The sequence below is a fragment of the Argentina anserina genome, chromosome 6 (assembly GCF_933775445.1).
Source record: "Argentina anserina chromosome 6, drPotAnse1.1, whole genome shotgun sequence".
Taxonomy (NCBI): domain Eukaryota; kingdom Viridiplantae; phylum Streptophyta; class Magnoliopsida; order Rosales; family Rosaceae; genus Argentina; species Argentina anserina.
This window is the reverse complement of record NC_065877.1, coordinates 33273898-33300889: the sequence shown is the minus strand read 5'-3', so window position 1 is coordinate 33300889 and position 26992 is coordinate 33273898. Positions and strand designations below refer to the sequence as shown.

At 39.2% G+C, this 26992-nt stretch overlaps 6 protein-coding genes and 1 non-coding gene across 8 annotated transcripts; 3 read left to right on the top strand and 4 right to left on the bottom strand.

Moving 5' to 3' along the window:
* Nucleotides 1-1457: 1457 nt before the first annotated feature.
* On the bottom strand, nt 1458-2772 carry LOC126800431 (protein rough sheath 2 homolog). The gene has a single exon (XM_050527798.1). It carries the CDS (start codon nt 2749-2751, stop codon nt 1681-1683), a length of 1071 nt encoding a protein of 356 aa, XP_050383755.1. The 5' UTR covers nt 2752-2772; the 3' UTR covers nt 1458-1680.
* Nucleotides 2773-3417: 645 nt separating this feature from the next.
* TRNAG-CCC (transfer RNA glycine (anticodon CCC)) lies at nt 3418-3488 on the bottom strand. The gene has a single exon. It is a non-coding gene; the product is annotated as a tRNA-Gly (tRNA).
* A 4234-nt stretch (nt 3489-7722) lies between these two features.
* LOC126800436 (allene oxide cyclase, chloroplastic-like) lies at nt 7723-8857 on the top strand. The gene is made up of 3 exons (XM_050527808.1): nt 7723-7798; nt 7936-8057; nt 8150-8857. The coding sequence occupies exons 1-3, from the start codon at nt 7771-7773 to the stop codon at nt 8552-8554; spliced, it is 555 nt and encodes a 184-aa protein (XP_050383765.1). The 5' UTR covers nt 7723-7770; the 3' UTR covers nt 8555-8857.
* A 691-nt stretch (nt 8858-9548) lies between these two features.
* On the top strand, nt 9549-14647 carry LOC126800429 (uncharacterized). 2 transcript variants are annotated; one of them, XM_050527796.1, is made up of 9 exons: nt 9549-10468; nt 11817-11861; nt 12180-12473; nt 12722-12847; nt 13152-13232; nt 13422-13480; nt 13559-13633; nt 13788-13845; nt 14091-14647. In XM_050527796.1, exons 1-6 carry the CDS (start codon nt 9661-9663, stop codon nt 13448-13450), a joined length of 1383 nt encoding a protein of 460 aa, XP_050383753.1. In that variant the 5' UTR covers nt 9549-9660; the 3' UTR covers nt 13451-13480; nt 13559-13633; nt 13788-13845; nt 14091-14647. The 2 variants fall into 2 exon arrangements, with proteins under 2 accessions (XP_050383753.1, XP_050383754.1); XM_050527797.1 differs by lacking the exon at nt 11817-11861 and having other exon boundaries at nt 9557-10468.
* A 1517-nt stretch (nt 14648-16164) lies between these two features.
* Nucleotides 16165-19310, top strand: LOC126800432 (uncharacterized). Its single transcript, XM_050527799.1, has 5 exons — nt 16165-16746; nt 16825-16869; nt 16943-17233; nt 17328-17518; nt 18574-19310. Exons 1-5 carry the CDS (start codon nt 16533-16535, stop codon nt 18751-18753), a joined length of 921 nt encoding a protein of 306 aa, XP_050383756.1. The 5' UTR covers nt 16165-16532; the 3' UTR covers nt 18754-19310.
* A 26-nt stretch (nt 19311-19336) lies between these two features.
* On the bottom strand, nt 19337-22568 carry LOC126800434 (uncharacterized). The gene is made up of 9 exons (XM_050527802.1): nt 22226-22568; nt 22090-22136; nt 21884-21986; nt 21642-21728; nt 20749-20832; nt 20432-20485; nt 19967-20047; nt 19732-19777; nt 19337-19580 (listed from the first exon to the last, which is right to left on the bottom strand). The coding sequence occupies exons 1-9, from the start codon at nt 22493-22495 to the stop codon at nt 19513-19515; spliced, it is 840 nt and encodes a 279-aa protein (XP_050383759.1). The 5' UTR covers nt 22496-22568; the 3' UTR covers nt 19337-19512.
* Nucleotides 22569-22982: 414 nt separating this feature from the next.
* On the bottom strand, nt 22983-26547 carry LOC126798777 (uncharacterized). Its single transcript, XM_050525832.1, has 12 exons — nt 26283-26547; nt 26101-26198; nt 25885-25971; nt 25675-25807; nt 25012-25578; nt 24735-24886; nt 24385-24588; nt 24206-24296; nt 23949-24117; nt 23672-23782; nt 23493-23589; nt 22983-23407 (listed from the first exon to the last, which is right to left on the bottom strand). Exons 1-12 carry the CDS (start codon nt 26346-26348, stop codon nt 23341-23343), a joined length of 1842 nt encoding a protein of 613 aa, XP_050381789.1. The 5' UTR covers nt 26349-26547; the 3' UTR covers nt 22983-23340.
* Between the last annotated feature and the right edge of the window lie 445 nt (nt 26548-26992).

Genomic DNA, 26992 nt, shown 5'->3' with positions numbered 1-26992 from the left:
TGGGCAGCTCCCTGTATCCTAATTCCCAAGCTATATTGTTCAATTCAACCCATGAAAACTTCTCCGGATCCAAACCATCTAAATATGTCTTCCCACCCCTCTTATTAAACACAAGAACAAAGTACTTCTTCCTCCCATATGTATCAGTTTTGAAATATCCTCCATGGACTATCTCCATCGTATACAGATGAGCTGGTACTGTAATCAAACCGAAAAAGGGAGAAACCACTCTAAGTATCGATTCAAACTAGATTTGGGTGTTTAAACATAAAAAATTCAAATCCTAAACCATCTTCAACAATAATCAAACCCTAAACAAGATAAAAACCCAGAACACACAAAATCGATTACATTTAAATCCGTTTATTAAACCCTAACCCAAAACCCAATTTTAAACCCTAAAATCAATTTCGAATCACCAATACACAAGATCATGATAACACAATAACATGAAAAAGAGATTAAGATATAGATTCTAATCGAAAACTTACTATCGGGTTGAGGTGGCCCAGATTCTCGAAAAATCCCAAACATCACTCTACTCTCCATTGCTTATACAAATTCTGAACAAATGGGATGCTATCAGATTAGCTTCCCAATATCTCTACTTTCACTTTTTCTAATCGATAATTTATGGGAGAAGTGAGGTTAGTTTAGGTTTTGAGGGAATTTGATCACGATCTAGGTTTTGGAAAGATTTTGAGGGAGATTGGGGCTCGAAAATGGCGTGTTTCTGTTTTGATCGAATTCGATGGTAAGGTCAATTTTACCCCTTTTTTGTGTGGTCATGTGCGGAGCACGTGACCAAACAAACGGAGCCGTAACGGAAATTGGCGTCAGACCCCTCATTGATAGCGAATAACGAGTTTGGGTACTACATTGGTACAAGTTCGAGTTGAGGTACTACATTGACCTTGTCACAAGAGTTTGGGTACCGATGGTGAACTTTTTTCTTATTTTTTACTTAAGTTCCATTTCCATGGGAATTTCAAAGGAAATAGTGAAATACTTGCCTAAAAATTGGGTCAAACAAGCATTCGAGCTAGACTAACAGAAGGAATACGGGCCCTCGCAAGGTGTTTTGGATGGCCCAAAGCCAAAATGATTGTGCTCCTGAGTGAATGCATGCACGGGCTCTGTGAACGTTAACTGGTGAATGTCCACTGAAGAACCTCCGTTTAATTGGATGTGTGTTTTGGAAATCATTGAAATGGCGCGTGGAGATGTCCGGGTGGGTAGATAAAACATGGTTACCCAAACACCAAGGTGGGGTGAGTAGTCTGTGTCAAAGCGTTGGCATTATGCCTAAAGCCTAGGCCTCTGTAGCATCTCAGATGGTCTCAGTGATTTCGGCCACTCATGATCAGTCATGCAGACACTAGTTTGATTTCAAGGTAAAAAGAGCTTGAATTAGAAGGTAAAACACTATTTCAACCTCCACCCCTTTCGCAAGTAATTAATCAGATTTGACAAAACAATGAACACAACTAGGTAACTTGAAAGATAACTTGATCGGATCATTTCTCCGCCCAGCCATTCTAGGGTTGGTAGTTTACTAATTTGCAATGAGGTCTAATCGAAAAGAGAATACAAGACAAACACAACTTCAAAACACCAATGGCGCGCAGTTAGACGCAAGTTTTTTCCATAAACATGCAAAGGAAACTGAACAACTCGTGACTACTTCGGTAATTCATGACTGGCATGAGGATTAAGGCCCTGACCCCCAAGTTGATTTACAAGCTTAGCAAGCCTGACATGCTTACTACACCAAGCTTCAACCAGCTTCGCCTCTTTGCTCTCCGCTTCCCTCTGCAAAATGCTCATCTGCTCTCTGTACTCGCTCTCAATCCGACCCATATACGCCGCCTCTTCTTCCCTCAACGACCTTATCTTACCCTCCACCTCCTCCACCGCCTCCCTCCTCTTCCTCGCCTTCTCCGACTCCATCTGCTGCTCCAGCCTGCTCAGCCGCCACGTGGCCTCCTTCTTGTGCTGCATCCAGCTCTGCCTCCCCTCCTCCACCTCCCTGCACCACTGCACCAGCGTCCCCAACCGGGTTGGGTCCGGGTCGTGAACCGGGTCCGACGGCGACAGCGACAGGCTCACGGAAGGAGAGCTGGAGGAAGTGGATGACGCCGCGGACGGCGGGTTCATCCAAGGCGGCAGACCCGGACCCGAACCGAGTGACAGAAGCGGGTCGGTTTCGGGTACCATGCCAAAGCAGAGCTTGGGCTGGACGTATTTCTCGGCGAAAGTCTCGAGAATGTGGTCGTAGGGCCCCTGTGCGGCTATATCCGGCGAGGAAATCCCGGCGACAGTGATGATATTTCCCTCCGGCTGAGACGACGAGGACGAAGCGGTGGCGGAGCAGCAGACGGTGGTGGCGGCGGCGGAGGAGGAGTTGTGGTGTTTGGAGAGGTGTTTGAGCTGCTTTTCACGGTAGACCTCCCACCATTTTCCGAGGCGCTTGGGAGTCCGGCCGGGGAGCTCGGCGGCGATCTTCTTCCACTTGTTGCCGTACTTGGCCTGAAGCTCGATGACCAACGACTGCTCCTCCGGCGAGAGCGAGCCTTTTTTCAGTCCCGGCTTGAGATAATTCTTCCAGCGCTCGAGGCAGGACTTGGGGTCGCGGTTGATGGGCTGGCCCATTCGCTGGGAGACGAGGGCCCATTCTCGGGGGCCATATTGTCTGACGTAGGCGCGGAGGAGGGCGTCTTCTTCGGGTTGCCAGCGCTGCCGCTCCTTCATATCGGAAACACCATGCTTCTGGGGTTGTCGAGGGTTTGGGGTTTTATGTTTGGGATTTGAGTTTAGGGGGGAGTGGGGATGACGCGTGGAGAATGGAGGGAAGGGAATTGGGGTGGGGCTGTGGAGGGTGCAGGGTGGTGGGGCCGGGTGTGGAGATAGCGTGGGAGACTACTCAGAGTAGGACAAAGTTACTTTCCGGTAGAAAATAATGATGACGGGTGAAAAACTATTAAACTAACAGTTAGGACTGTGCTCTTACTGTATGGTAAATAGTGTGTCTCCAGAGTCCAGACTATTATCACTTTGTCGAGAGGCACATAGAAGGTGAAGTGGTGATGTGTCTATAGCTAGCTGTTCTTCCACTTTTCTTGTTTTAGTTTCTTGATGAGTTGATATCTGTCTTTAACTCTTGACGACATCTGTGTCGATTATTTGAGCTACAATAACTCTACAGTTCGCTCACAGTGTTTATGTTTGAACTAGGAAAGTGACAAAACCGTGCAAAGAAGAACAGCGTTCATCATCTCCATGGATGAAATGGGCGAGCACACCAAGCTTTTGTCCTTGATCGATTTTTGTGGGAGAACGTTCGTTTGATTGCTGATGACTTTGCTAGCTAGTGTTCGGCCGAACGGCTATCTTATAGAATAGACCCAGAAAACAAAATGCGCATCCAGGGAATCGAACCCTGGTCAGTACCGTGGGAGGGTACTATGATACCACTACACCAGATGCGCTTGATTGATTTTTTAGCATACAGAGTACCCATGGTCCCATACCACATGGAACTGTCATTGACTTGATCAAACATAAATCTCTAACTCTGTTTCATAGTGCTCTGGTTATATGGGGGAATATAATGGCTGGTATTAGATCGATCCGGATGCATTTACAAATTCTGTTTAAATTTTGCTTCGTTTGTTTGATATTGACTAGTATTGGGGCCGCGCTTTGCGTCGGCAATGCTACAATAATATAATGTATCACAATGATTCTGCTAATGACAACAATCACAACGTACACATAGAATAACATTCATATACGTTCACCTCACACACTAAAGATTTCAACTTATATTACATTGATTCATAGTGAGCCATTTCACTAAACAAAACAGCAAACATAAACTTCATGCTGAAAAGCCAAGTCAATTTATCTTTTATCATAGCAGCTTGACATTGGATGACATGACTGCTATATTTCTAAGTTGCAATTAGAATCTCTCTGTGACTCCATATATAATATCTACCCAATTTAACTTTTGTCCTAGCAAATTGACATTGGATGAAAACACATTTAGTTGAGTTCATTTAACCCTTTTATTTTTCAGATGGTTCCTCTATTGAAAAACTTGCTGCTCCTTCATTGTTCTACCTGCAGCCAATGAAGTTGCGGCTCTAAATTCTGAAGCTCTCTCATACTTGAGGATCATAGATCTCTCCATAAGATGACTATAAATGAGAACATGGAAAAATGCAATGCTATTTATCACAACCTAACAGAAACTTAATTGCTTTCATATTGAAAAGAATTGGTACAGACCTTTGATTTCTCTATTAAACCTCCACCCTAGCTTTGAGCTTTGCATGTTCAAGAATCCAGTTTCCCTATCTACAATTAGACTGACATTGTAAGTAATCTATTATATATAAACACAAATCAAGAATGAAACATTCCCTACTAATGGATTAGAACTACTAAGTAATCCAATTTAGTGAATTTACTATCATTTGTCAATTTTCAAATGACAGCTGATAATCTCAGTTAAGTTTTAGCTAGTCAGCCGTATAATATTAAACTTGGGAAATTAATTAGAACTATGGGAGTCAAAACCATGATCTGATGAACAACATCAAAAGTACTTGCTAAGTAATAATGGGTATGCCTTTTCTAAAGAAAGCAATGGAAGAGTTACAATCGAAACCAAGCTTGCACGTAATCTAAGAACTGAGCTTCTGGTATGCCACTTTGTTATCTAACTTTTACACAAATTTACACTGCTAAAAAATTAGAAAAATCCGAATCTTTTGGGGTTTAATATAATCTGCGATGAAGTTTTTATTTTTGTTTGCGTAAAAATTGCAAACAACAAAGAGATACAAATAATAACTACTATTATAACTTAATATGGAATTGAAGATGATTGAAAAATGTAAAATGAGAGTTAGATGATTGAATTTGTTCCAGTTTGAGGGTGAAAATTACCCTAAAGGTGGCTGCATATAAATTAAACAATGAATTTTCTTAAAACTGTACACAGAGCATATAAGTAATTTATAGCATACATGAAGCAAGGCCTTGCAGCTACCCGGCATTTAACATTCTTCTCCCAAACCAAATCTCCCAGTAAGCATACCTTTAAGTTAATCATCTTCAATGCTCTCTTCGAATCCAGCAAGTCCTTCAAATGCAATCATATGTTTCATTCAGTCAAAAACCAGTATAAGTGGAAAGGTATCACATCTCTATTTATATAACTACTACAATTGAAAATTTTCTCAATTCAAGAAGAAATAACTGAATTAGTTTAGTTTTGTCTCTTTATATAACAGAACTGATATTTTGATACTAATTATTGGTCCATGATCCCTTTAAACAGACTTGAAGCCATCAAGTGTTAAAGTAAGGTACTGAACTGGAATAATGAATTCAAATGAGTAACAGTTTTATGCCAAATAAGCCACATTGCTCGTTTCACAAAGCAACTTATTTCATACCCCCAAAACAACAACAAATGCAAAAAAAAGAAGGCATAATTGGTTCCTGTTGAGAATGAGTTGTACCTCATGATTGATAACTTCATAGCAGTCACTTTGTTATAAACATGATATACAAAAGCAGGGTTTAAATGAACATTATTAAAACTGGCTCATGTTCTATACTTTTGGCATGAGAGGTTAAATGAGCATTAAATGTGTCTAAATTGATGAAGTTAATCTAAACTGAAGCACACATGGGCTATTTTTTTTAATGATTTGCAGCTTGCTACTTCTTAGAATATCTAGAAGCTATAGAGGATTGAGTAAATGACACCAAATAGATTGAGGTTATACCTTTATGATTGAAAAAGGAAAGGGAGTTGCCGCCAATCATTTCTTCTCTCTCAGCATGAACTCAAAGTATCAACAGAAGAAGCAAGCATAGAAAACAATAGAAGCCATCAAGTCATCAACCACCAAGATATGCACCCAAAAAAATATAATCAAACACAACCCAAAGCTGGAAATAGTGAAATTTTAAAAGCAGTCAGCATATAGCTAAGTAACCATTACATGATACATGACGTTTAAACCATTTTCTAACCATTTATAATAAGATAGTATTGTTCAACTATAATGAAACTTTAGTCCCACATCAAATGTTAATCTTTAAGCTTCTCTCGCCAATTTCCCAACTGGCTCATCCTTTAGATTCAATTACTCACCCAGACTCAGAGCACCTAATTAGTTTATAATAATAAACTAAACCCAATCGATTAGTGATTAACAAAAAAGGTTTGAGATGGGAAAAAAATGACTAAACCCCATGATCCCATTATTGATCAATTGAATTGGAATTCTTTCGATTCTCTAAATTATAAAGCTTTAAACGAAATATATATATATATATATATATATATATATATATATATATATATATATATATATATATGAAAACGATGGCTTTGAGCTTCCATAGCAACCCAGAACAAAACTTAGCCACATGCAAAAAGATCAAAACACCAATTGGAATCAACTGAAAACCAAGAATAAAAACTTAACATGACTAAAGATACTGGATACAGATGATTGAGGAAGAGAGATGGATAATTGAGCTTTGATTTCCTGCTCCATTTGCCCAGCAACAAAGACAGAAACGAAAATCATACTCGCCCTACTTCGTTGAGAGAGAGTTCCGCAAACTGAACGAAAAACTGATTTGAGCACATCCAAACATAAGGCCGATGGAAACGGATTGGACAAAACAAAACCAACGCGAGAAGAAACACAGAAGAAATGCATTCCCTCAAAATGGCAAAACATAGTTGAAATACCTGGCTCGACAGCTGACAGCTAAACCCCTAAATTCGATGGAAAGAATGTAAAAACCAATGTACAGTGGTATAAACAGTAAGTTTGATCTCCCTTCCTCCTCTGGGGGAGGCGCGCTTTGCGCTGGGAGATCAGATTAGCAACATCAGTTTTCCTCAGAGAAACAAAGAGAAAACAACTGAAGATGAGGAAGAGAAACCCAAACTAAACCACCTACAATCACAAAGCGAGACAGGAGGAAGAGAGCACTGAGAGAAGGAGAAGGGAGACACACAAATGAAATTCAATCTATTTCACTATAATCACCAAACAAATGAAGGGGTTTTTTTTAGAGGAGAGAGACGCCGAGAGAAGGGAGAGAGATGTAGATGGAGCAAGAGGAGATCGAAAGTAAAGGCATCATTAAAACCCAGAAGTCCACAGAACATATTTCACTTTCTGTAAGCCGAGCCGAGCCGAGCCGACACCGACGCAACTGTAGCGATACTGTTGCTATACTGTTGAAATTGCAACCGGCGTATAATATATAGGAAATTAGTTACCGTTTATATAACACGAGCCGATCAATAACGTTCTTTATTTATGGTGTGACACAACTTTTTGTGATGTTATAATGTGTTTTTCCGGCACACTTGAGTCAGGCTCCACCGGCCAATGGTACTATAATGTGGAGTATAGGCTCGACTATTTGACTCCTATAAAGTTAGCCACTCGATTCCCACCATAAATTGTACGTTACACTTTTCCAATTCTTCACACGTTTATTTCCTTTGCCAATTCCCCAGATTCAATACAGCTTCACATATGGTTTGACTGCACCGCCCATTTTATCCATCATTCGCCCTAAAAACCCACGTGACAGAATTAATCACCGTCCTCATATCCTTCATTTTCCTAGTTCTATATAAGCACCCTTCTCCACCTTCTCCTCTACCAAACCTTCTTACCAGTTCATTCGATCCATTCTCAAGAAAAAACCAATTCTGCAATGGCCTGCTCAAGCTCCCCAAGACCCAGTTAGTCTTTTTATCTTTTAGTTGCTCTCTTCGATCATTTTACTTTGCACTAGTACATTAAGTTCTTGTCTCAGACTCTCATCAGAGTAACGTAGTTCTTTTTTCTGTAACCAACCAAAATGTGTTTGTTTCTGCAGCAAAAGTTCAAGAGTTCCATGTGTATGAGATCAACGAACGTGACCGTTCAAGCCCCGCTTACCTTAGTCTGAGCCAGAAACCTTCGCATTCCCTGGGTGATCTCGTGCCCTTCACGAACAAAGTAGTTTCCTAATTTCTTTAGTACGTAATTCGTTACTAGTCTGTTGACATTGTTCTAGCTAATTGTATGGTCTTGTATGAATTTTGTTGCAGATATACACCGGAGACCTTGAGAAGCGCTTGGGGATTACAGCGGGACTTTGCATTTTGATCGAAAGCAAGCCGGAAAAGAAGGGTGACCGATACGAGGCAATGTACAGCTTCTATTTTGGGGACTACGGTCACATTTCTGTCCAGGGACCGTACTTGACTTACGAGGACACGAGCTTGGCCGTGACAGGTGGTTCGGGGATATTTGAAGGGGTGTATGGACATGTCAAGCTGCACCAGATTGTGTTTCCTTTCAAGATCTTGTACACTTTTTGCTTGAAGGGGATTGAGGACTTGCCGGAGGAGCTTACAGCTGGGAAGCTTGTTGAACCAAGCCCCAGTGTTCAACCTAGCCCTGCTGCCAAGGCTTGTGAGCCTCAAGCTACTATCTCTAATTTCACTAATTAGTTCAGAAGTTCTTGGTGGTGGTGGTCAACTGAGGATGAGAACTAGCTCAGGTAGATGGATAGTCAGAAGTCAGTGTGGGTTTATGAAAACTTTGCTATAATAATTCGAACTTCAAGGCAATGGAATCAGCTAGTTTAGTGCTTTTCCAATGTGGTTTTATGTATTCTTATGTTTTAAATGATACGAGTTCAAAATTTCAAATTAAGATCGGCAGTCAAAGCACTGGACCACTGGTAAAAAGGAAAAAGAAAACAAAGGTATTTTTATTATTATCTTAGTCTTAAGTTTATTTATATCCATTAATCTCCAGTCCATTGGATAGGTAAGTGTCCCAGCCTCCCAGGACATGGTGTCCCAATGTTTAGTCCATTCACTCCATTGCATAATTTGCGTAAGTTCCAGGTTTCAGTCCCAATTTTATGTACCCCATAGGGTACAGCGCCACATGATTCGCCAACACACAATATATAAACCCATCTCACCGTCAACTTATTTTCCGATGTGGGATCCTTCCTCAATACATTAAACTAAACCTACAGACCTCTCAACGCATAAACCTTCATAATCAAAAATTTCACCTTGTGAACTGTTAAATAAAATTTTGTTGTAATTTTTTACTTAAAACATAAAGATAATTATATAAAAATACGAATATTTTATTAATATTATTTGTTCGTATGAAATAAAATTATATAAAAAATAAATTCTGCAACTCTTACGAAAAAACGTGCTAGTTACCTTGATGCCCAATTTCGAGCCTTGATGCTCAATTTCGAGACTGACCCATCTATTTCAGTATGCAACGGTGTACCACGTTATAGAGTTATCACTTCGAGCCCTAGGAAAAATGTTTTAGAACTGACAACAACAAAAAAACGTGCTAGTTACATATTACCTCACCGGCCTTAAGCTGTCTAACCCCACTAATCAACATCAAACAATAAATTAATCATGTTTAGATCTCTGAAAAGTCAGAGACTTTCCTCCTCAAACTCAAAACACAGGACCAAGAACAATGCCCCTCTTGTTCCTCCGACAGTAACAACCACCCCAAAACCACCACCACCAAACCATAAAAACGACGCCGTCCTCCTCCTCCGCCTCTAATGGTTGTTGTCCAAGCCTCCAAGCTCAACCTCCCCTACCCCTCTCTCTCCTCCCCACACATCACCTCCCTCCTCTTTGAGCCCACCTCTCTCTCTCTAGCCCTCATGCACTCTGACTCCACTTTCTCTCTCTACCCTTCTCTCTCCCCTCTTTCTCTCTCCTCCCTCCCTCCTCCCCAAACCCTAATCCACCCACCTTCCTCGTCCTCCACTTTCCTCCTCCTCCAAAACCCTAACAATTCCAATCCCAAAGTCCTCTTCATTGTCTCTGGCCCTCACAAGGGTGGGTCCCAAATCCTCCTCAGGTTCTATGTCCTCCACAAAATGACCCAATTTGTGAGGGCCCAGGTGGTCTGCACCCAGAAAGATCTCAGCTTTGATCACAAGTTTGGGGCTTTGGTGGATTGCAATCACGGGGTTTCGGTTAGGCTTTCTGGGTCTGTGAACTTTTTCGCAATGTATTCAGTTTCGGGCTCCAAGATTTGGGTTTTTGCTGTCAAAGATGTTGGTGAGGTGGCTGTGAAGCTGATGAGGTGTGCTGTCATTGATTGCTGCAAGCCTGTGTGGTCTATTAGCGTTTCGTTTGGGTTCTTGATGTTGGGGGAGGATGGTGGAGTGAGGGTTTTCGACTTGAGGAAGGTTGCGAAGGGGAGGGTGAGAAAGTCTAGGACTTTGAATGGGGTGAGTGGTGACAATGTGGTGGTGCATTGTGAAGCTGGGGATTGTGGGAGTAAGCATGGAAGTGGGAAATGTGATGGGAGTTGCAGTGGTTACTTGTGCTGCAAGAATGATACGACTTGTGTCTCTGGTAAGTATGCTGATTTGGTTTGATGTTATTATGGTTTTGATTTAAAATAAATGCAATGCAGAAGTTTTATGGACATTTGGTAATGCATTCATGATTGCTGTTAAGTTAGTACTTAGAAGAGTTGAATCCTCAAAGTTTGATCAAACTGACCTAGTGGCACTTAACGCACTGACCTGACAACTAATGATGTTAGATTAAGGCAATGCTAAATGACTTCTCGGCCTCTTTCTGAATCAAGGATAGACTTGGTTTATTAGTTATGTAAGTAGTTAAGTAAGGGCCGTCCAGTCATGTGATGAGCTATCATGTGGTATATAATATTTGTGCAACAAGGTTGTTTAATAAATTAGAAATTATCTACAATACTAAGTTTTCTGGTCTCCCCACGCTTATTTTATTGTTGACGTCATGGCATGCACCTAACTGATGGAATTATGTTAGCTGTAGTTATATTGATATATTTCTGAAGTTATGTTGAGGTACTTGTTTTATAGGAATTATTAGGAAAAGATTATCAGCTGAAACATAAATGAGAAGCAACAGCACTGTCGAATTGGCTTTGGAAGCGATGTATAAGTTGTTTGCTAAGGTCTAAATTTAGTGATGGGAAGTAAATGAGATTTTAGGGTTGGGTTCAGCGAGTGAGTAGGAATCGTCAGGCCTAATTTTACTAATATGTGATTTTGGGTAGAGTAACCTGCTTCCAAAAATTGTAAGGCTCAGCTAGAGGCTCAGTTATGACCCTGAGTCTGTGAAGTTCGCTCGGAAATTTCTGCATATCAAAAATTTGGAAAGAGATTCATTTCTCTTTTCTCAGTGAGAACTTCGAATTTAAAGGGGGATAATTGGTTAAGCTCAGCAAACATGGTGTGATGGCTTTGTGAACCTGATTTTTTTTTTTTTTTAAGTTTTGTCATTGTTGCTTTTTCTTTCATATTTTTTGAATGATCAAATTTTGTTATTCCCAAATTATAGAGGATTTTAACCAAATCTCAAAGGTCTTTATTTGAAGTGACTTCCATGCGGTCTGATAGCACTATCATACTCTGTTGAATGTCTAGACTCAAAATTTCACAAAAGATAAGTTTCCCCACAGATATATAGTAAAATCACTAAAATGTCAATCTTTTGATTTTGGGTGTTTTGTTTTTACTTGAAGTGCCAAAGTGCCATATCATGGACTAACTTTATGCTTGTGGATCACATATTCCTTCATGACCTCATTGATCAGATCCAATGGCGTAATTTTAGTTCGATGACTGTAGTTGAGCCTGTTTCTTGCACACGCACTACCTTGAACATATTTATATGTTTATCTGCAAGATCACACTGACAAATTGTTTTTTAGGTATATCCTTTGGACAAGGACATGGGTGCTATTCATTTAAGCAAGGTGCTGTCCTTTGGTTAAAATCATAACTGCCTCTAGATGGTAAATACTGATTAGATTAATAACTCTAGATAAGGACTGTTGCATTTTCGTATCATCCACCTGAAATTTCTAGCTTGTAGACTGATCATTGACTTTTCCCTCTAATATGGTCCGTTCCGTATAGTTTTTCAATATAACTAAGTAGTTTGGTTGTCATCATATTATTAATTTATTTAACATGTAAATTATAGAGTGAAGTGGCTTCCATTGTTTCGTATGAATTTGTTCTCCTATTGGCTGACAGGCTAGTGCCACTAACTGTATGTTGTTACCTTGTAGACAAGCAGAGGTCTGTTAAACTGAAACAAGAACCATGTGAAGACGGAGTGTATTTTGTGGCATTCAAGGGCAAGGAGTTAGAAACCTCTAAACCAAGAAGAAAGATACTGGTGAAGGCAATTTCCCTTGAAGCACTGTCCCCTAACAAATTTTTAATCCTTGACTCTGATGGAGGTTTACAGCTGTTGCACCTTTCTAGACCTGTAATGGGATCAAATATAACTACTTTTATGCAGCAGTTGCCTAACGGTATGAAAGTGCAAAAGGTGGCTGTTCTTCCTGAAATAGCTGCAAGTATGCTTCTTTTCTCCCTTAATCTTATCTACTTTACCTTTGCTCCACTGAAGTCGTCTTGCACTTCCAAAAAATTATTACCTAATAAGGGAATAAATGAACTTGATGATCTGAATGTCTGGCAGTAGTATGGTCTATGTTTTTTGCTATATGGTGGCTAGAAAATTTTAGGGTTTGGAACACTGTAATATTGCAGTGCACCTGAATTTTACTTGCCTTCAACCACTAGAGGAATCCATATTTTGCAGGAACACAATCTGTTTGGGTGTCAGATGGCTACAATTCTGTGCAGATGATGGTGGCATCTGACATGGATATCGCAGTTAGCGAAAATGATTTAAATGAGATCAAGGAAAAGCCGTTGCACATCACAGGTGCTAATTAGACATGTTAAATTTCATGGTCTGATATTCAAGATTTTGTCAAATTTTTGTTCCATAGAAGTCAATGAAACCTACATATGTTGTCAGTACTTCTACATATTTCTCTGAAATGGAGTATTTTTGCAAATTTTATTCTCAAGAGTGGTGTTTTATGGTGGTTGAAATTTTTTATGAAGTGTCTGAACCCTATAAACCCTGATTCTAAGGGCCTTCTTTCCCTTAAATTAAAATGCAGTTGCGTTACAATTACAATATATTTCCAATATTTTAACCGGTTTTGTTTTTACTGTGCTAGTTGGTCTCACAATATTCACTGGGGAAAAGATTCAAGACCTTACTCCTTTGGCCACAAATGCTATTTTGATTCTTGGACAAGGTAACATGTGGTTTCTTCATGTGATGCCAGTATGAATTAGGTTTTTCATAATTTTATAAACTATATAATTATACTGAAATTGGTGGAAGGACCAAAGTTTTACAAATATGAGGAGGCCCTGGCAATTCATTTTAATGTTTAAGGTACATGTTCTTTTTTATGCGTATCATGCCTTTTCTCATTATGCAGGAAACTTGTACACGTATGCAACCTCTTGAAGTTTCACAGTACAACTGTTTCTTCGATTGGTGAGAATCCTCTACTAGATTATTCCCTCGTCATTTTAGTTTTTTTATTGCTCTGGTCTAAGCACGCTTCTTTTGTAGAACTTTGGAATTCCAAGCAATATTAATTGAGCTCTACTGGTTTGATGGAGGTTCTTAAGTAATTCTATTTAAACAGTAAGTGTTGAACCTATACGTTACCACATAAATATGTGATTATCTGTATATTATTCTTTCTTTTGGACTCTTTGTTAATTTCTTAGGTGCCATTCTTGCTTTATGTGATTACATTGGTCCATGATCTTATACACCATTTTGTTACTGAATACAGGAGCTTCAGTTTCCTAATATATCTAAAGTGGACAAGATTAAATGCTGAACTCTTGAAGGTATGTACGGTCATCAACCTTTTTTCTTAGCTGTAACAGAGTTAAATACAGGCTTGTCCTGCATGATAATCCAGATTAAATTCCATATGAGAATCATTTAAGATTGTTGACTGGCTGGTTTTAATCTGGTATTGGTTTCTTAGTGTTTTACTTCATCAGTTGGTTTGCATCATTTTCATTGGATGGTTTGCATTATATACTTTTGTGATCATCCAGTCTGATAAAATCTCTTCCTTCCTTTTCAGGTAATATGGAACTGGGACCAGTTTGGTGCTTACCATTGCTTTCCAAAATACTTGAAGGTCGAGTGTTTCAGCCCTCCATTGCTCTACCTGACTCCACGAGCAACAACGTTGTCATATGTGCGATTATTTGCTGTTGGTTGCTCAGAGTTGCCTCGTGCGGAGTGTCTTTTTCATGATGTTCGACTGGAGAACTGAACGCATTTGACCAAAGGTAAAAAAAAGCTATGAGTCAGCTTTCCAAGAATGTTCTTTATAATTCACCAACTTATGAGACTTCCAGTTCTTAAAGCTTGTATGGTCTAAAAACTGGTCTAGCTTATCATTTGTCATCAACACATACACTCGGTGAGTGAAAGCACATTGTTTCCTTTAAACCTGCTGTGAATCTGTTTGATGTTGCTTTGAAATTAAAGAAATGACAAGTTATCACTCATGCCTACATATCTCTGCACTTCCATCCTCTCTAAAGGTTTGGTTTATATACATGCGTGATAGATGAGAACGTTATCTACCTACCGTTTACACGGGTGGTAAGTTTCTCAAGGTTTCTGGCCTTGGATTCATCGAGTTGGTCTATGTTTGATGACAATGTTACATCTTCTTGAAATGACTAAGCTTTTGAGATTAAATGAAGTGGGGGGGGGGGGGGGGGGGGGGGGGGACCTTGGTGACACTGTTGAATCATACATTGCATACAGATCAGACAAAACTGGGGACTATGATGACAGGTCCCCCGTCCCTTAATTTGAGGACTGCCACACTTGATTATTCATATGATGCAGACATCCACATGCACAAGCACTGTGAAACATTCATTCCCACCATTTCTTGCTATCCACTGTTTTTCTTCTCCATCCAGCCCAGACTGAAAGCAACTCTACATTGCACATCTGCAATCATCAACTTGTTACATGGCATAACTCATAACCATATCCTCCAAAGCGAAAACAACATTTGGTTTTTCTTGTTCTTGCATCAGAGATTTATGGTCGCTTACAAGGCCAGAGGAGGGACTTAATTGAATTTTTCAAGTTTTACGAAGAAAACCCTTTGTTAATTTCTGAACTTTCGAGATAAAACACACATAACTACTACTTGAATCCTGGCTCTAGCTACATTAGTGAAGCCAATAACTCCACGATCATAAAAATGTCTGATTATGAGTTTAGTTCTCTCCCTGAAATAATGGAAGATGCAAATTTCGCTTGATTCAACCACTTTTCTTCAACAATGCACATGCTTCACTCAAGTTGCTCCAAAAGGACATCCCAATACTTCCTGCAAACACGTTACCAGTGTTTACCTGTTTATAAATCTCTGCACGTTTGCTATCAATGCAATTTGGATCACAGTTTTACACTGATCCAATCATCTTTGGTCCAGCGTCATTTGAATAACTTCCCACCTGGGAAAAGTTCTGCTGCAATGATAAAGATAAATCATTGACAATTCAAATGCTGGATTCGGTTGTACCAAACTTCACCATACAGTCATTACCAATGCTAGTCTTTTCTTGAGCAATACTACAATATGCGTTCTGACCCACGGTTGATATTTGTTCTATACAAAATTTTCTATAGATTTTGACCAATTATAGGGTCACTTGTGGTGCAGAAACCTCTCCAATTTACTGCCTGTACCCATAGAATGGTGAATAGTCTATCAATCTTTTCGCTTTGCATGTGTATGAATTGGAGAACAACTCAATATGTTCTCAAAACATATCTTTAGAAGAAGAAAAAAGTGAAAGAAAAAGAAAAGAAAAGTAGAAGTCTATTATTATGTAATTTTCAACAGCCCATGAATATAATTTTAAAATAACAAGAGTTTCTATGAATAGAATTTTTTTCAACTAATTGTGTTTATCTTCGGTAAATAATGTCATGTGTGTAGATAAGATCCACATTTCTACTCACTAGCTCTAATTATAAATCCCAAAGACAGTTTTCCTTTTCATCATTGTGTTTAATCCTGGTTCTCATATTATACTCTCATGTGTCAACGTTGTAACACCATATTGACACAAGATTAGCACACCATTTAGCAGGACAAGCACAATGACCCTTTTGTCTTATGGCCCAAACAACCAAATTTGGTCACTAATTTACTAATGGTGTGCTTAGAGTCTAAAAGCTGGTGTTATTCTTGCTCTTTCTTTTTGTGGAAGAAGAAAGCGAATGTTTCATCTTTTTGTGCTTGCGTGTCAGAGTGTGTGAAACTGGCAACCAAACCGATATGTGCACACTTCATATGCTGCTTGCTATGTCCAGCTGATTATCATTATATCTTCCCAGAAGAAACACGACGAGATTTCAAAGATTTGAAATTCGCTCTATATGTTCTTACGTACACTGGCCTCCATTTACTAGAAGTTATCTCAAAACTTAAACAAGCAGCACTAGGAAGCTGGCACCAACTAAAGCTGGCTAGCTAGCTACAACAATGGAAGAATCCCCGTATAGTTCTCGGGGACGAGACGAACCTGAGTTCAGCTTGAGAGATTGGGCTGTCAACGCTAGAGGAATCAATCGGGAAAACACGAATTCCAGAAGGTTCTCAGCATCCTACATTAGAAGCTTTAGAGAGGACACAAGGTCTTTCAGATCAAACATTACCATCTCTAGCACAGCTTCTTCTCCTGGCTACGCCTTAAGAGGTAATAAGTAGTACCTTTTTCTCTTTACTGACTATTTCTCATTAGCTAGCTCACATCTTGTTCGACATTCTTATGCAGATGAGATTGACCCTGCAACTTACTCATTCACCACAGCCCTCAAAGGTAAAAGGTTTTATGATCATGAACTTTAAGGGTGATACTGGTTCAGATTGTAACCTTCTGTGTTTCTTTGCAGCATTACAAGCAAGGTCTGCCTATCATAGTTGGGAGGCCTTATCTCCAGATGGGTTTGCTTTACATTCAAAGTGGAATGAAGCAGAGAAATACATATGCAACCCTCTTTCAGGACAAGTCCCAATGGAGTGTTTATCTGCAAAAACACTTAGTGGAAGATCGTTTCGAAACATGACTAATCGAATCACAATGTCTGCACCTCTTGTATACTCATCTCGCACTAGGCCAATCCATAACACCAAGCCTTCTAGTTCCACTAAAGAAGACTTGGCTCGTCATTTCCCAATTCCAGGTTCCAACTGTTATTTCTTGCTTCATACTGCCTACTTTTCACTTGCATAAAAATGTTACAGTTTTAAAAATGAAAAATGTTTTTTTTGGTGCAGAAAAGAAAATTGAGGGTATGACAAGAGATTTTGGAACTCAGAGAACTCCTGATATCAGTTCTAGCAGTCTTAGCTCTGCTTCAACTCCTCCCATTGTAGAAAGAACATTAAATCGATTTCGTGGCGGAGATTCACCGAATTCAAATTCAAATTCGAAACCGAAATCGGAAGAAGAGGATGATGTAGAAGAGGTATGTTGTCTTTATCAATGCTATAAGTTAAGCTACTTCGTTGTAGATTTTTGCTTGATATGTATTTTTAGGTTATGAAGATTTTTATTTTGTTGCTAAGTAATGATGTGTTTATGATCATCGGAACCAATAAAATCTCTAAGGCAATGGATTTTAGATTGAATTGGTCCCTCTTTGTTTTCATGGCACATGCCCCAAGTGGCCCTGCATTCCAGCACATACATAGTTACATACTGTGATTTGGAACATAAGTTTTCCAGATTTAAAACTGTTCAGTAAAACTCCTGAATGTGATTTAGTTTACCTGTATTTCCCTTGCTTGTAATGAAGTTATGAACTATGTCTTATTATCCATCCCTTCCCTTTGTATTGTTATGTTGTGGAAACATTGAGATTCTGGAGTCCAAATTAGTAAGGATTCACTTTTGCATTTACCCTTCTGATCTTTTGGGGCTTTCAATGAAAAAGCCTTGTCACTGCTGCTTTATCTTCTTTATCTTTTTGGAAAAGATGTTCATGTGTTTCAGGGATTGTGATTTCACTATTGTTTGGTACAAATTTGATGCTATACCTTGTGATCGGTTTGTACCTGCATCTTTGAGCTATAGTGTCATTTGATGATGTTTGATACCATGTGAAATAAGGTCACGTATAATGTGACTGATGGCTGATAGTTGAGGAAAGTGACACAAGTCTCTTGCTATTCTGCAAGATCTTGTCCACTGCATTTATTGTGATGGATTATGATCATCTGGAACTCAATTTAACCTGAGATTACTAGGCTAATGATTTTGATGGAACCAAAGAGTGGAGACCACCCAATACCTCATCTACTATTGGGTCACTTGGATATTCTCTGATAATGATCATGCAATCTCATGCTGATATTGAAAATATGCCACATTTTGAGTAAAGATCCCATGTTTTGAGTTAAGTACCAGATATATGAACCTGGGCTTCAAAAACACGTCATACTTAGTCATAATGTATATAAATTAAACAAAATTGTGAGCTAAAATATGTGATTTGATGTATGAATTATATGATGGATGCAGATGGTAGTGAAAGATACAGAACAGGAAGAAGAAACAAAAAGAGAAAAGGAAGGGAGAAAGGAACAAGAAAAGCAGAAGTGGAGGCAAGGTGGGTGCTTATCATGGATGAGAAAGAGGTACAGAGAGAAACACAAGCCGAGAAAGAAGAACGTGTTTCTTTCTCATCTCAAAGGGTGCTGAAAATGAAAACAAAAGGAGAGCACTGAAAATCAATAATGTAGAAGAGACCCATTGGAGGGGTCGTAAGAGATTCTCTGGCCTTCAGAACTGTTGCTGCAGGGTCACTCAATTTGTCTCTGAGCAAGCAAAGATTTAAGGGGGTCTATAGTGGTTATTCTGTATCGGTTTTCTTTCTGTTGTAGAATAGTTGAGTCATGTTTATGCTCTGTTCTTGCTTATGGTCCATAGTGGCTGACAAAAGGTTCACATGCATGCTTTTTGTTTGTGCCTTAAAAGTAGTAGAATCTCTCTCAAGAAAAAAAAAACGTGTATACATACGTAACTTACCCATCTTGGCAAGAAATTTTGAAATTCTGAAGCTCCGAAAACCTATGAAGTAAAACTTGGTACGCATCTGAGCATGCAAGGAAAACCGACTAGTACGCTGATTTTCTCCTTTCACTTGACTAGGAAGCCCACACAGTTACATGCAGCAAGTCTCAGAAACATATAAGCTTCAAGAAATGCGCCAAGCAGGCAAGCAAATATAATCTAAATAAACCATAAAATATAATTGAATCTGAAGCCAAAGGGAAGAGTAATAGACTTTAACGTGCTCATCTGTTTTTTTCCGTTTCACTTCAAAAATCTATGTATGATACAAATAGGGTTTTGCCAACTGAATATAAACAAAGGTTTTACAATTGACAAGCTATGTATGAAAATGAATCTATCATACATAGGGTGTTTGGTTAAACTACTATGCACTGTTTATGGCGGCTATGCAGTGGGGTTGACGTTGGAGTTGGAAATAAGTTTGACTTCATATAGATTCTCCTCTCCCTTGGCTACACCAGAAACTTAAGTAAGAACATATAGAATAGAAAAAATTAATGGAGAAGCAGGTTTTTAGATTGCTGTATGCACTGGCAGCAGGCGACTAATCTAATAACTTGTAACTTTTGACAAGGAACTGAAACAGTTAAGTTCAAATCTTACCAATTTCAGCTGTAATGCCTGGTCCGAAGAATGATGTAAATTTAGCCTAGAAAAACAACAGAAATTGATGAATTCAGTCTCTAATTCTGCTATTCTGAAATTAACTTAGAGATTCTTCAAGGTTACAGCCATATCATTAAACTGAATATGAACAAAACTTCAGCAACTCAAGTAGGGATTCATTCTCACACCCAACAAGAGCAGCAGAAATGTTTCAAAGGCTCAATAAACTAACCTGTCTTTGTTCAAAATCAGATAACTGTAGAGATTTTGCCTCAAACACCAGGACTAAACAGTATCTACCATCTTTTGTGACCTGAGATAACACAAAGGGAGTGAAAATGATAATAACTCTAAAAATTTGTAAGTCACTTGCATATCACTTAGACCATAATCAAATATCAACTTTGTAAGAAAGTCTTATATAAGAAATGAGGATCATTTTTTGAAGGGAGAAATGAGGATCATTTGAATCCTTTAAAAGGGCAAAATATATGAACGGAATTATCATGGTCCTCAGTCTTTTATTGTATGTAAAACAACAGGAGAAGATTAGACAAACGTATTCCTATACTTAAATAACTAATTGCAGTAGAGCTAATGAGACTATAACTGAAGAATATGCTGTTAATAAATTCAAATGGGAAGAATAAGAAAAACAGTCAGCGAGGTGATAAAAAATTTTACACACTCCGCGTACCTCTTCACGAATACTTTGTAGAACGGGCGCACTCCTCCGAGCAATTCCCCCACCCTGTAAAACAAAACAGAACAAAAACAATCTCAAACTCAGTCCGCATGTTTAAGTATATCCAAACAACAGGATGTAACCACCTTCTGCATAATGTTATGTACATCTGACTGCAATTAGAGGTCAAGTGTAGCAGATAAAGAATAACTATTATTTAGGACAGGAACGAGATAAATTACTGTGTCCCACACAGAATGTCTTCAAAAAAAAATCAATGAATGAATAAATCTCTACATAGTATGCATACACAAAATCAGACATCTCACCTGACCATACTGGAAAATTCGTTTTAACGCCTCATCCAAATGCTGTTCATCCCCATAGCGGTATCTTGTAACATCATTCCTGACCTAATCATAGTTATGTTATTTCATAAACCATATTAGCTTAGGGCCTTAGGCAAATAACACAAGCAAAGAAGCATCTGATGTTGGTGCACGAAAAAAGTTTATATTTAACTTAGAAAGCAGGACAGAGCCTATGGGCAGCACAATTGGCACCAAGCAACATGGATCATGACATGAAAAGAGATCATTGAAATTGGAGTGGTGCAATAAATTCATACTTCTGTGGTAGTATGAAGGTATAAATGTTTGTGTTTATTGTCAGCACGAGAGTGATGAGACATGTAATTTTTTTAGGGGAACAGCTCTTATTCTAGCGGTTGGACTACAAGTATATCATGGTCAACACTGAGTAAATAAAAAAATTCAAGAGGGTTCTTAGAAATAACCCCCAAATTTTCAAAGGCTTGGCATTTCCAGGACATTATATTGCTGGCTCTCAAACAGTCATATACATAAGATGATCCTTTGTCAACTTTAGGTAACTCTTTTACTGACACTTCGGTCTGTAAATAAAATCCCAAAAGATGAAGTATTAATGCTCTCTGATATGTTCAAATTATCATAAGGAAAGACAAGCAAGATCATGCCCGGCTGCAAGCAATTTAGAGTACTAAAATAAAAAATGCCTGAGAGAGAGAGAGAGAGAGAGAGAGAGAGAGAGAGACAATGACGGCACAAACTACTAGCCACTAGCCAGTTGGACTCCTAAGTTGTGATGGTGAAGTAAGAAATTCATCACAGCATATGCCGCATCCATTTCTCTAAAATTACAAAATCTGATGTAAATGGTAATTTCGACTCAAGGCAAGCACCTGTATAAGAATTGGGGTGGCACTCGTTTCCCTTAATTTCTGAGCATCCAAATAAGTCAAGCACGGCACCGGCTTTAGCTCTGCATACTGAAAAACACAGAAAATAAACATACTATTCTGCGAAACACAACCCCATTCAGGTTCTTACTATCTACTCATCTGCATTATTACACCACATCCCACAAAACAACACAACCTTGCATAACATGTCCTTAACACTGTACACATGATTGAGATTTTACCTTGAAAGCCATGCCAATGATTGCAAGAGGAAACCCATATGTTAACATTATTGCTGACCATTCAGACCCAGGTAGGATATTAAAGTATGCTCCAAAACCATACCTGTTTCTCACAACACACAAAACCCAAAATGAACACATACTATAAGCATTCAAACACAATCCATTGTCACAACCCAAGTACCAAAATGGGATAAACAACTCACCCCAGCAGTGTAATCCCACCACCTAGTCCGATCACACCAAATGAAACCTGCAAAGTTCACACTTTTACATCATCAATATACAATATTAACATACAAACTTATAATCAGGAAAAAAAAAAGTAAACTTTGAGCTGACCTTGGCGAGGGAGAACTGGTCATCGGTGACGATGGCTTTGTCGGCGGTGGTGGGGACGGAGGAGGTGTCGGCAGCTCTTGGGGTGGTGAGTTTGATTAAGGGCCCAATGGGCTTGGAGTGGGTGAGGAAAGTGGAGGTGGGTTTTGATGGGTGGGGGTGAAGGAGGAGGGGACGAGGTGGGTGGAGAGAGAGGAAGCGGTGGCGGGTGAAGGGTTCACGGTGGGAGCAGAAAATGCTTCCTGCTCCTCTTGCGGTGGTTACAGTTGCCATTTTGAGGCTCTTTGAAACAAAGGTTGAGGCTTTGAGACAGAGCAGAAAAACAGAACAGAGCAGTTTGGAGTTCCGGAGTTGGCTGCTCTCAACCGCCAAATTTATGTTGACGTGTCCTCATGTTATCCATTTTGTTTATTTATTTTTTGTTTTTCATTTCCATTTAAATTTCATTGAGAAAAAAAATCTTTTCCTACTGTTCTTCAGAAAACGTCTGGGTTCACAATTTTTTCTGAGAAAATTTGAAGATAAAAACCGTATGAGATGAACAATAAATTGATAAAATTGCAACAGCGTTATCTACTTAATGCTATGAATTAGTAAAAATTATTTGATGCATTTGATATTTTGATATGTTGATTTTCTGTGTTACATTACATCATCTTAGTCCTGGGAGAAGAATTTTACCATCACCAAGGATAGTTGAAGGATGTAGGATTATATCTCCAAGGATGATGCGTCATAGAGATCACTCACAAACATCAAGATGAATCTGGAAACAAATGCAGCAAATTTTAATGTGAACTCAGATATTACTAATCAGTTTGGGGTTCCTTTGTGTACAATTCCTTAAGATCACCCAAAAAATATTGGGGTACAACTCCCAGTTACAAATCAAATACATCACTTCGGATTTTCTGAAGAAACTTTACCATTAAGGAAGATATGCAAAACAATTGGGCAGCCAAAATAGTTGCAAATCTGTATGTGAACCTACTTCTACAACACTATCAGAATTCCTTTCGGACAGAAGCAGCTGGTCACTTGATCGTCTTGATGATCTACACTATTCAATTGTGAAGGAAATTAGGAGTAAATGCCATGTGCAATAGTCATGGCCATCTCTACATGTTTTCTTCATTGCTTTCACGAGGAACAGTTTGGGACACAGTTCCGCTGAACTTCTTTCTCCTGCAAACCAAGAAAACATTCAAGTTATTACCATTATAATGAAATATAAGTTCAGGAGACCTTAAAGACGAGTGACTGTCCATACCTTAAAGAAGAACAGTACTTTTCAATTGCTTCCTTCGTCTCCACACCATATACAAACCATTCTTCTTTAGATACAACTGCATCCCAGGCTCCCATATCTGTACAATACACCAGAATTAGCGTTCAGACTCGTAAACTGCAAAGAATGTAATTGTAATCGACACCGTTAGAAAAACTGGCCTTGAAGCACAATATCTTCTCCATTATTGTAACTCTTCAATTTCCAGAAGATGCGGCCATCAACATCCACACGATAAGGCTCTGTTCTTAGAACGTCACTTTTTTGTTTCTCTGCAGAGTATATAGAAGGAACTGTCAACACATGCATGTATGATAGATTCGTGAAAGATATGACAGTGTAACAAACACAACATGAAGAAACACCACTTGCACCAGAAAAACACTTATGTATTCTATACAAAAAAGTTAACTATAGATACTAGAAATGGAAACATACTTCTAGGCACTATGCCCTCTGCTTCAAGAAACTCTGCATGAGCTTGAGCTGCTTCACTTTTTATTTGTGAGACAAGAGCTTCATGTTCTGAAATTGACAGAGGAGCACCATTTTTGGCAATAATAAGCTTAGCCACCTCATCTTGCAACTTACGCTTCAGAAGTTTTTCCTGTGCATTAACAATAAAATTATGTTTAAATAGAATTAACATGTAGAATCCAAGGGAGTCATACCTTTTACTGTACGTCTATCTTTACCTTATCTTTGGCCGCGTTAACTTTCCCTCTTGCTTCCTTTTCACTTTCAACAATCTTTTCATGCTGTTCCTCTATCCAGCTCCTCAATTTACTGAAAAGAGTGAGAAGTTCTCATCTCAGTACTCATAAAAAATACATGAAATTTTGTATAATAGAGTCAAAACACTCTTTGTACTTACGATGTGCATATCACCTCATCGCAGAGGTAAGTTAAGAGTCTAAGCCTCTGAGAGAGGTCTAAGATATCATATCCAGCACCACGTCTACTGAAACAATCTGAAGGTAGTTCCTTCAATAGGTATTCAGCCTCAGAGTCAGAGATGCATTTACCCAGATCTTGGAACCATGAGGTTTTGTGGCTCATGTTATCTATAGATGAAGGCCTAAACAAGAAAATGACATCAACAGTCAGCTAATTAAATAATCCCAACAATAGAAGTGTTCATAAATAAACTGCGTCTTCACCATTCGAGCCTAATTACTTGATACAATTGAATACAATATAAAAGATTCAAGGCATAATTCTTACTCCTCTCCCATATCCTCCTGTAATAGAGATAAAAGTTGCATGTGAAACCGAATAACTGAGGAGTATTGTCCAGGGCGTCCATTTCTCCCACTTCGTTGGCGCAGTAATTCACCAAGTATAGATTCAGCATGTGCTTTTTTTACATTGAGAACCTAGAGTACATTTAGTTTGCGTCAACTCAAAATCAGAAAGGTTAATAACAGTACACCACAGAAAATCACAACCAGATTTGGATGAACATTCATCTAATATATAATAGAAGTAAAGTCCACATTACCTCTCCAAAAGCTGAACAAAATTCCAAAAATTGAAGAGCATTTCCAGCATCCTCAGGAGGTAGTTCGATTCCCAAGACACTTGCCAAGGGAATGCCCTCAGGCAGAGGAAGTTCAGGCTCTACTTCTTTAATCAGAAACTTGTTATTGCATTCCTTAACTCTGCGAGTCTCTTTGCCACTCTGGACATTGTCCGTGTCCTTTTTCTTCCTCTTGACATCATTGTTGGTTACAACATCTTGAACTCCCTCACCTTGCAGTTTTGTGTCCTTGGCCTTCTTCTTCTTCTTCTTCTTCTTCTTGACGTCAGTGTTGTGCACTCCATCTTGAACTTCTTCACCTTGCAGTTTCGGGTCATCTGATTCTTCTCTTTGATCTTCATTTTTTCTCTTTCTTGATTTCACAGGACCATCTTTGGAGACTTTAGAATCACCCCTTCTGCCATTACGGATTTCCTTCAATCCTTTCCTCTTAGTTATCCTGACTTCTCCCTCCTCAGGGTTTGGCGCCAAATTCAAGTCGATCTCAACCTTTCGAACAACAGAATTCTCCTTTTCATCAACACCCTCCTATCAACATCCATCAGCATAAACACAGTAAACAACACACAAAGCCATTCAAATCAAAACATTATAAAACACTAGAAGCAAAACCAACCAACCAACCTTGACTACAACCTTCCTCTCAATACCGAAATTCTCCGGTCCCTTTGCCATCAACATCTCCGAAACAGAACCAAACCCGCCCTCCTTGGCCGTGTGAACAAGAAGACCAGTGGGTTTGAGCCCTTGTTTCTTCCTGCCAAACAACACATTCACCAAAATCAAAATCTTCACCCTAGTATCACTATCCAATTTAACCCACACAACATTTACCTGCAGAAACTACAATTACAGTTGCCCCTACATTTGGGGCAATGCCAATCCTCCAAAAGCTCCACCTCTTCAGCTTTCTCTCCATATCTAAATCAATTTCATCACACCCAATACCAAAAGTGAGGGTCTCAAAACCACCCAACATCAATTTCTTCACATCCATCAGAAAGACCCAAACTTTGAATCAAAACCTAATTCGAAAAATCGAGGTCTAACCTGTTGAGGAGGCACTTGTGACAAAAGCCAATAGTGCAGCGATTGTTTTTCTTCAGATTCTTACACGACGCCACAAAATCCCTAGTCTTCTGCCGACACTGCAGAACAAATTCGACCCCAAATTAACGAAACCCTAATTGGCCATAATAACTTGGAATCGGAATAGAAAAAACGAAACTGACCTGGTGACAGGTTTTGCCGTTCTCGGAATCGTAGATCCGGCCGCCGACGACGCGAACTCCGGCCATTGGATATGATTGATTGTTGGTCTGGGAAGCAGAGAAGTGAGTGCGTCTCGGAGAATTAAAGACGAAAATGAACGGGGGAAGGTGAGATTTGGAGACGAGGGGGGCGCGGGGTTTTTGAATTTGGTTGCCACGCTCAAGCGGGAGCCCAAAGTTTTATTTTTGGGTTTGTTTTCGAGATTCGTATTTGAGGGGCAGATTGGGGAAACGCGTGATCTTGTTTTTGTTTTGTTTCTGTTCATAATGCCCAAATATCTCTGGGTGGATTCACTGGATTGTTTTCTTCAACCTCCAATTACGAATTGAATAATGTAAACTTGCACAACCCACGCACTGTCGTCTTGGACATTATGTTCTGGCTTTTGGTCTATTGCAAGAGCAAAATTGCGGGCTGCCCTATTGCATTTGGTCTAGGGCACACGATTAAGGGAGACTCAAATATTTTAGTTGACTGCATTAATCAAAAAGTTCCATGGGTATTAAGAGTTTGGTGCATGGCACCTGGGTTTTGACAGCTCAATTTCATTGTATCTGAGCTCTCTCAAGGTTGGAGAGAGCTTAGTGGCCAATTTGGCCCCGATGTGAGATTGGAAAAATCTGCGTTTGCATATTTAATCAACATCAACTTTTAAAAGCTCTATTTTATA

Coding starts and splice junctions, on each gene's coding strand:
- LOC126800432 (XM_050527799.1), top strand. CDS start 16,533: ATGGAAGAATCCCCGTATAGTTCTCGGGGACGAGACGAACCTGAGTTC. Junction 16,747..16,824: donor TCCTGGCTACGCCTTAAGAG/GTAATAAGTAGT, acceptor ATTCTTATGCAG/ATGAGATTGACCCTGCAACT. Junction 16,870..16,942: donor ATTCACCACAGCCCTCAAAG/GTAAAAGGTTTT, acceptor GTTTCTTTGCAG/CATTACAAGCAAGGTCTGCC.
- LOC126800431 (XM_050527798.1), bottom strand. CDS start 2,751: ATGAAGGAGCGGCAGCGCTGGCAACCCGAAGAAGACGCCCTCCTCCGC.
- LOC126800434 (XM_050527802.1), bottom strand. CDS start 22,495: ATGGCAACTGTAACCACCGCAAGAGGAGCAGGAAGCATTTTCTGCTCC. Junction 22,137..22,225: donor ACCAGTTCTCCCTCGCCAAG/GTCAGCTCAAAG, acceptor TGAACTTTGCAG/GTTTCATTTGGTGTGATCGG. Junction 20,833..21,641: donor CCACCCCAATTCTTATACAG/GTGCTTGCCTTG, acceptor AACTATGATTAG/GTCAGGAATGATGTTACAAG.
- LOC126798777 (XM_050525832.1), bottom strand. CDS start 26,348: ATGGCCGGAGTTCGCGTCGTCGGCGGCCGGATCTACGATTCCGAGAAC. Junction 25,808..25,884: donor TGTAATTGTAGTTTCTGCAG/GTAAATGTTGTG, acceptor GTTGTTTGGCAG/GAAGAAACAAGGGCTCAAAC. Junction 24,118..24,205: donor TTAACGCGGCCAAAGATAAG/GTAAAGATAGAC, acceptor GTTAATGCACAG/GAAAAACTTCTGAAGCGTAA.
- LOC126800436 (XM_050527808.1), top strand. CDS start 7,771: ATGGCCTGCTCAAGCTCCCCAAGACCCA. Junction 7,799..7,935: donor CTCAAGCTCCCCAAGACCCA/GTTAGTCTTTTT, acceptor TTGTTTCTGCAG/CAAAAGTTCAAGAGTTCCAT. Junction 8,058..8,149: donor TCGTGCCCTTCACGAACAAA/GTAGTTTCCTAA, acceptor ATTTTGTTGCAG/ATATACACCGGAGACCTTGA.
- LOC126800429 (XM_050527796.1), top strand. CDS start 9,661: ATGGTTGTTGTCCAAGCCTCCAAGCTCAACCTCCCCTACCCCTCTCTC. Junction 11,862..12,179: donor GTGCTATTCATTTAAGCAAG/GTGCTGTCCTTT, acceptor GTTACCTTGTAG/ACAAGCAGAGGTCTGTTAAA. Junction 12,474..12,721: donor TCTTCCTGAAATAGCTGCAA/GTATGCTTCTTT, acceptor CATATTTTGCAG/GAACACAATCTGTTTGGGTG.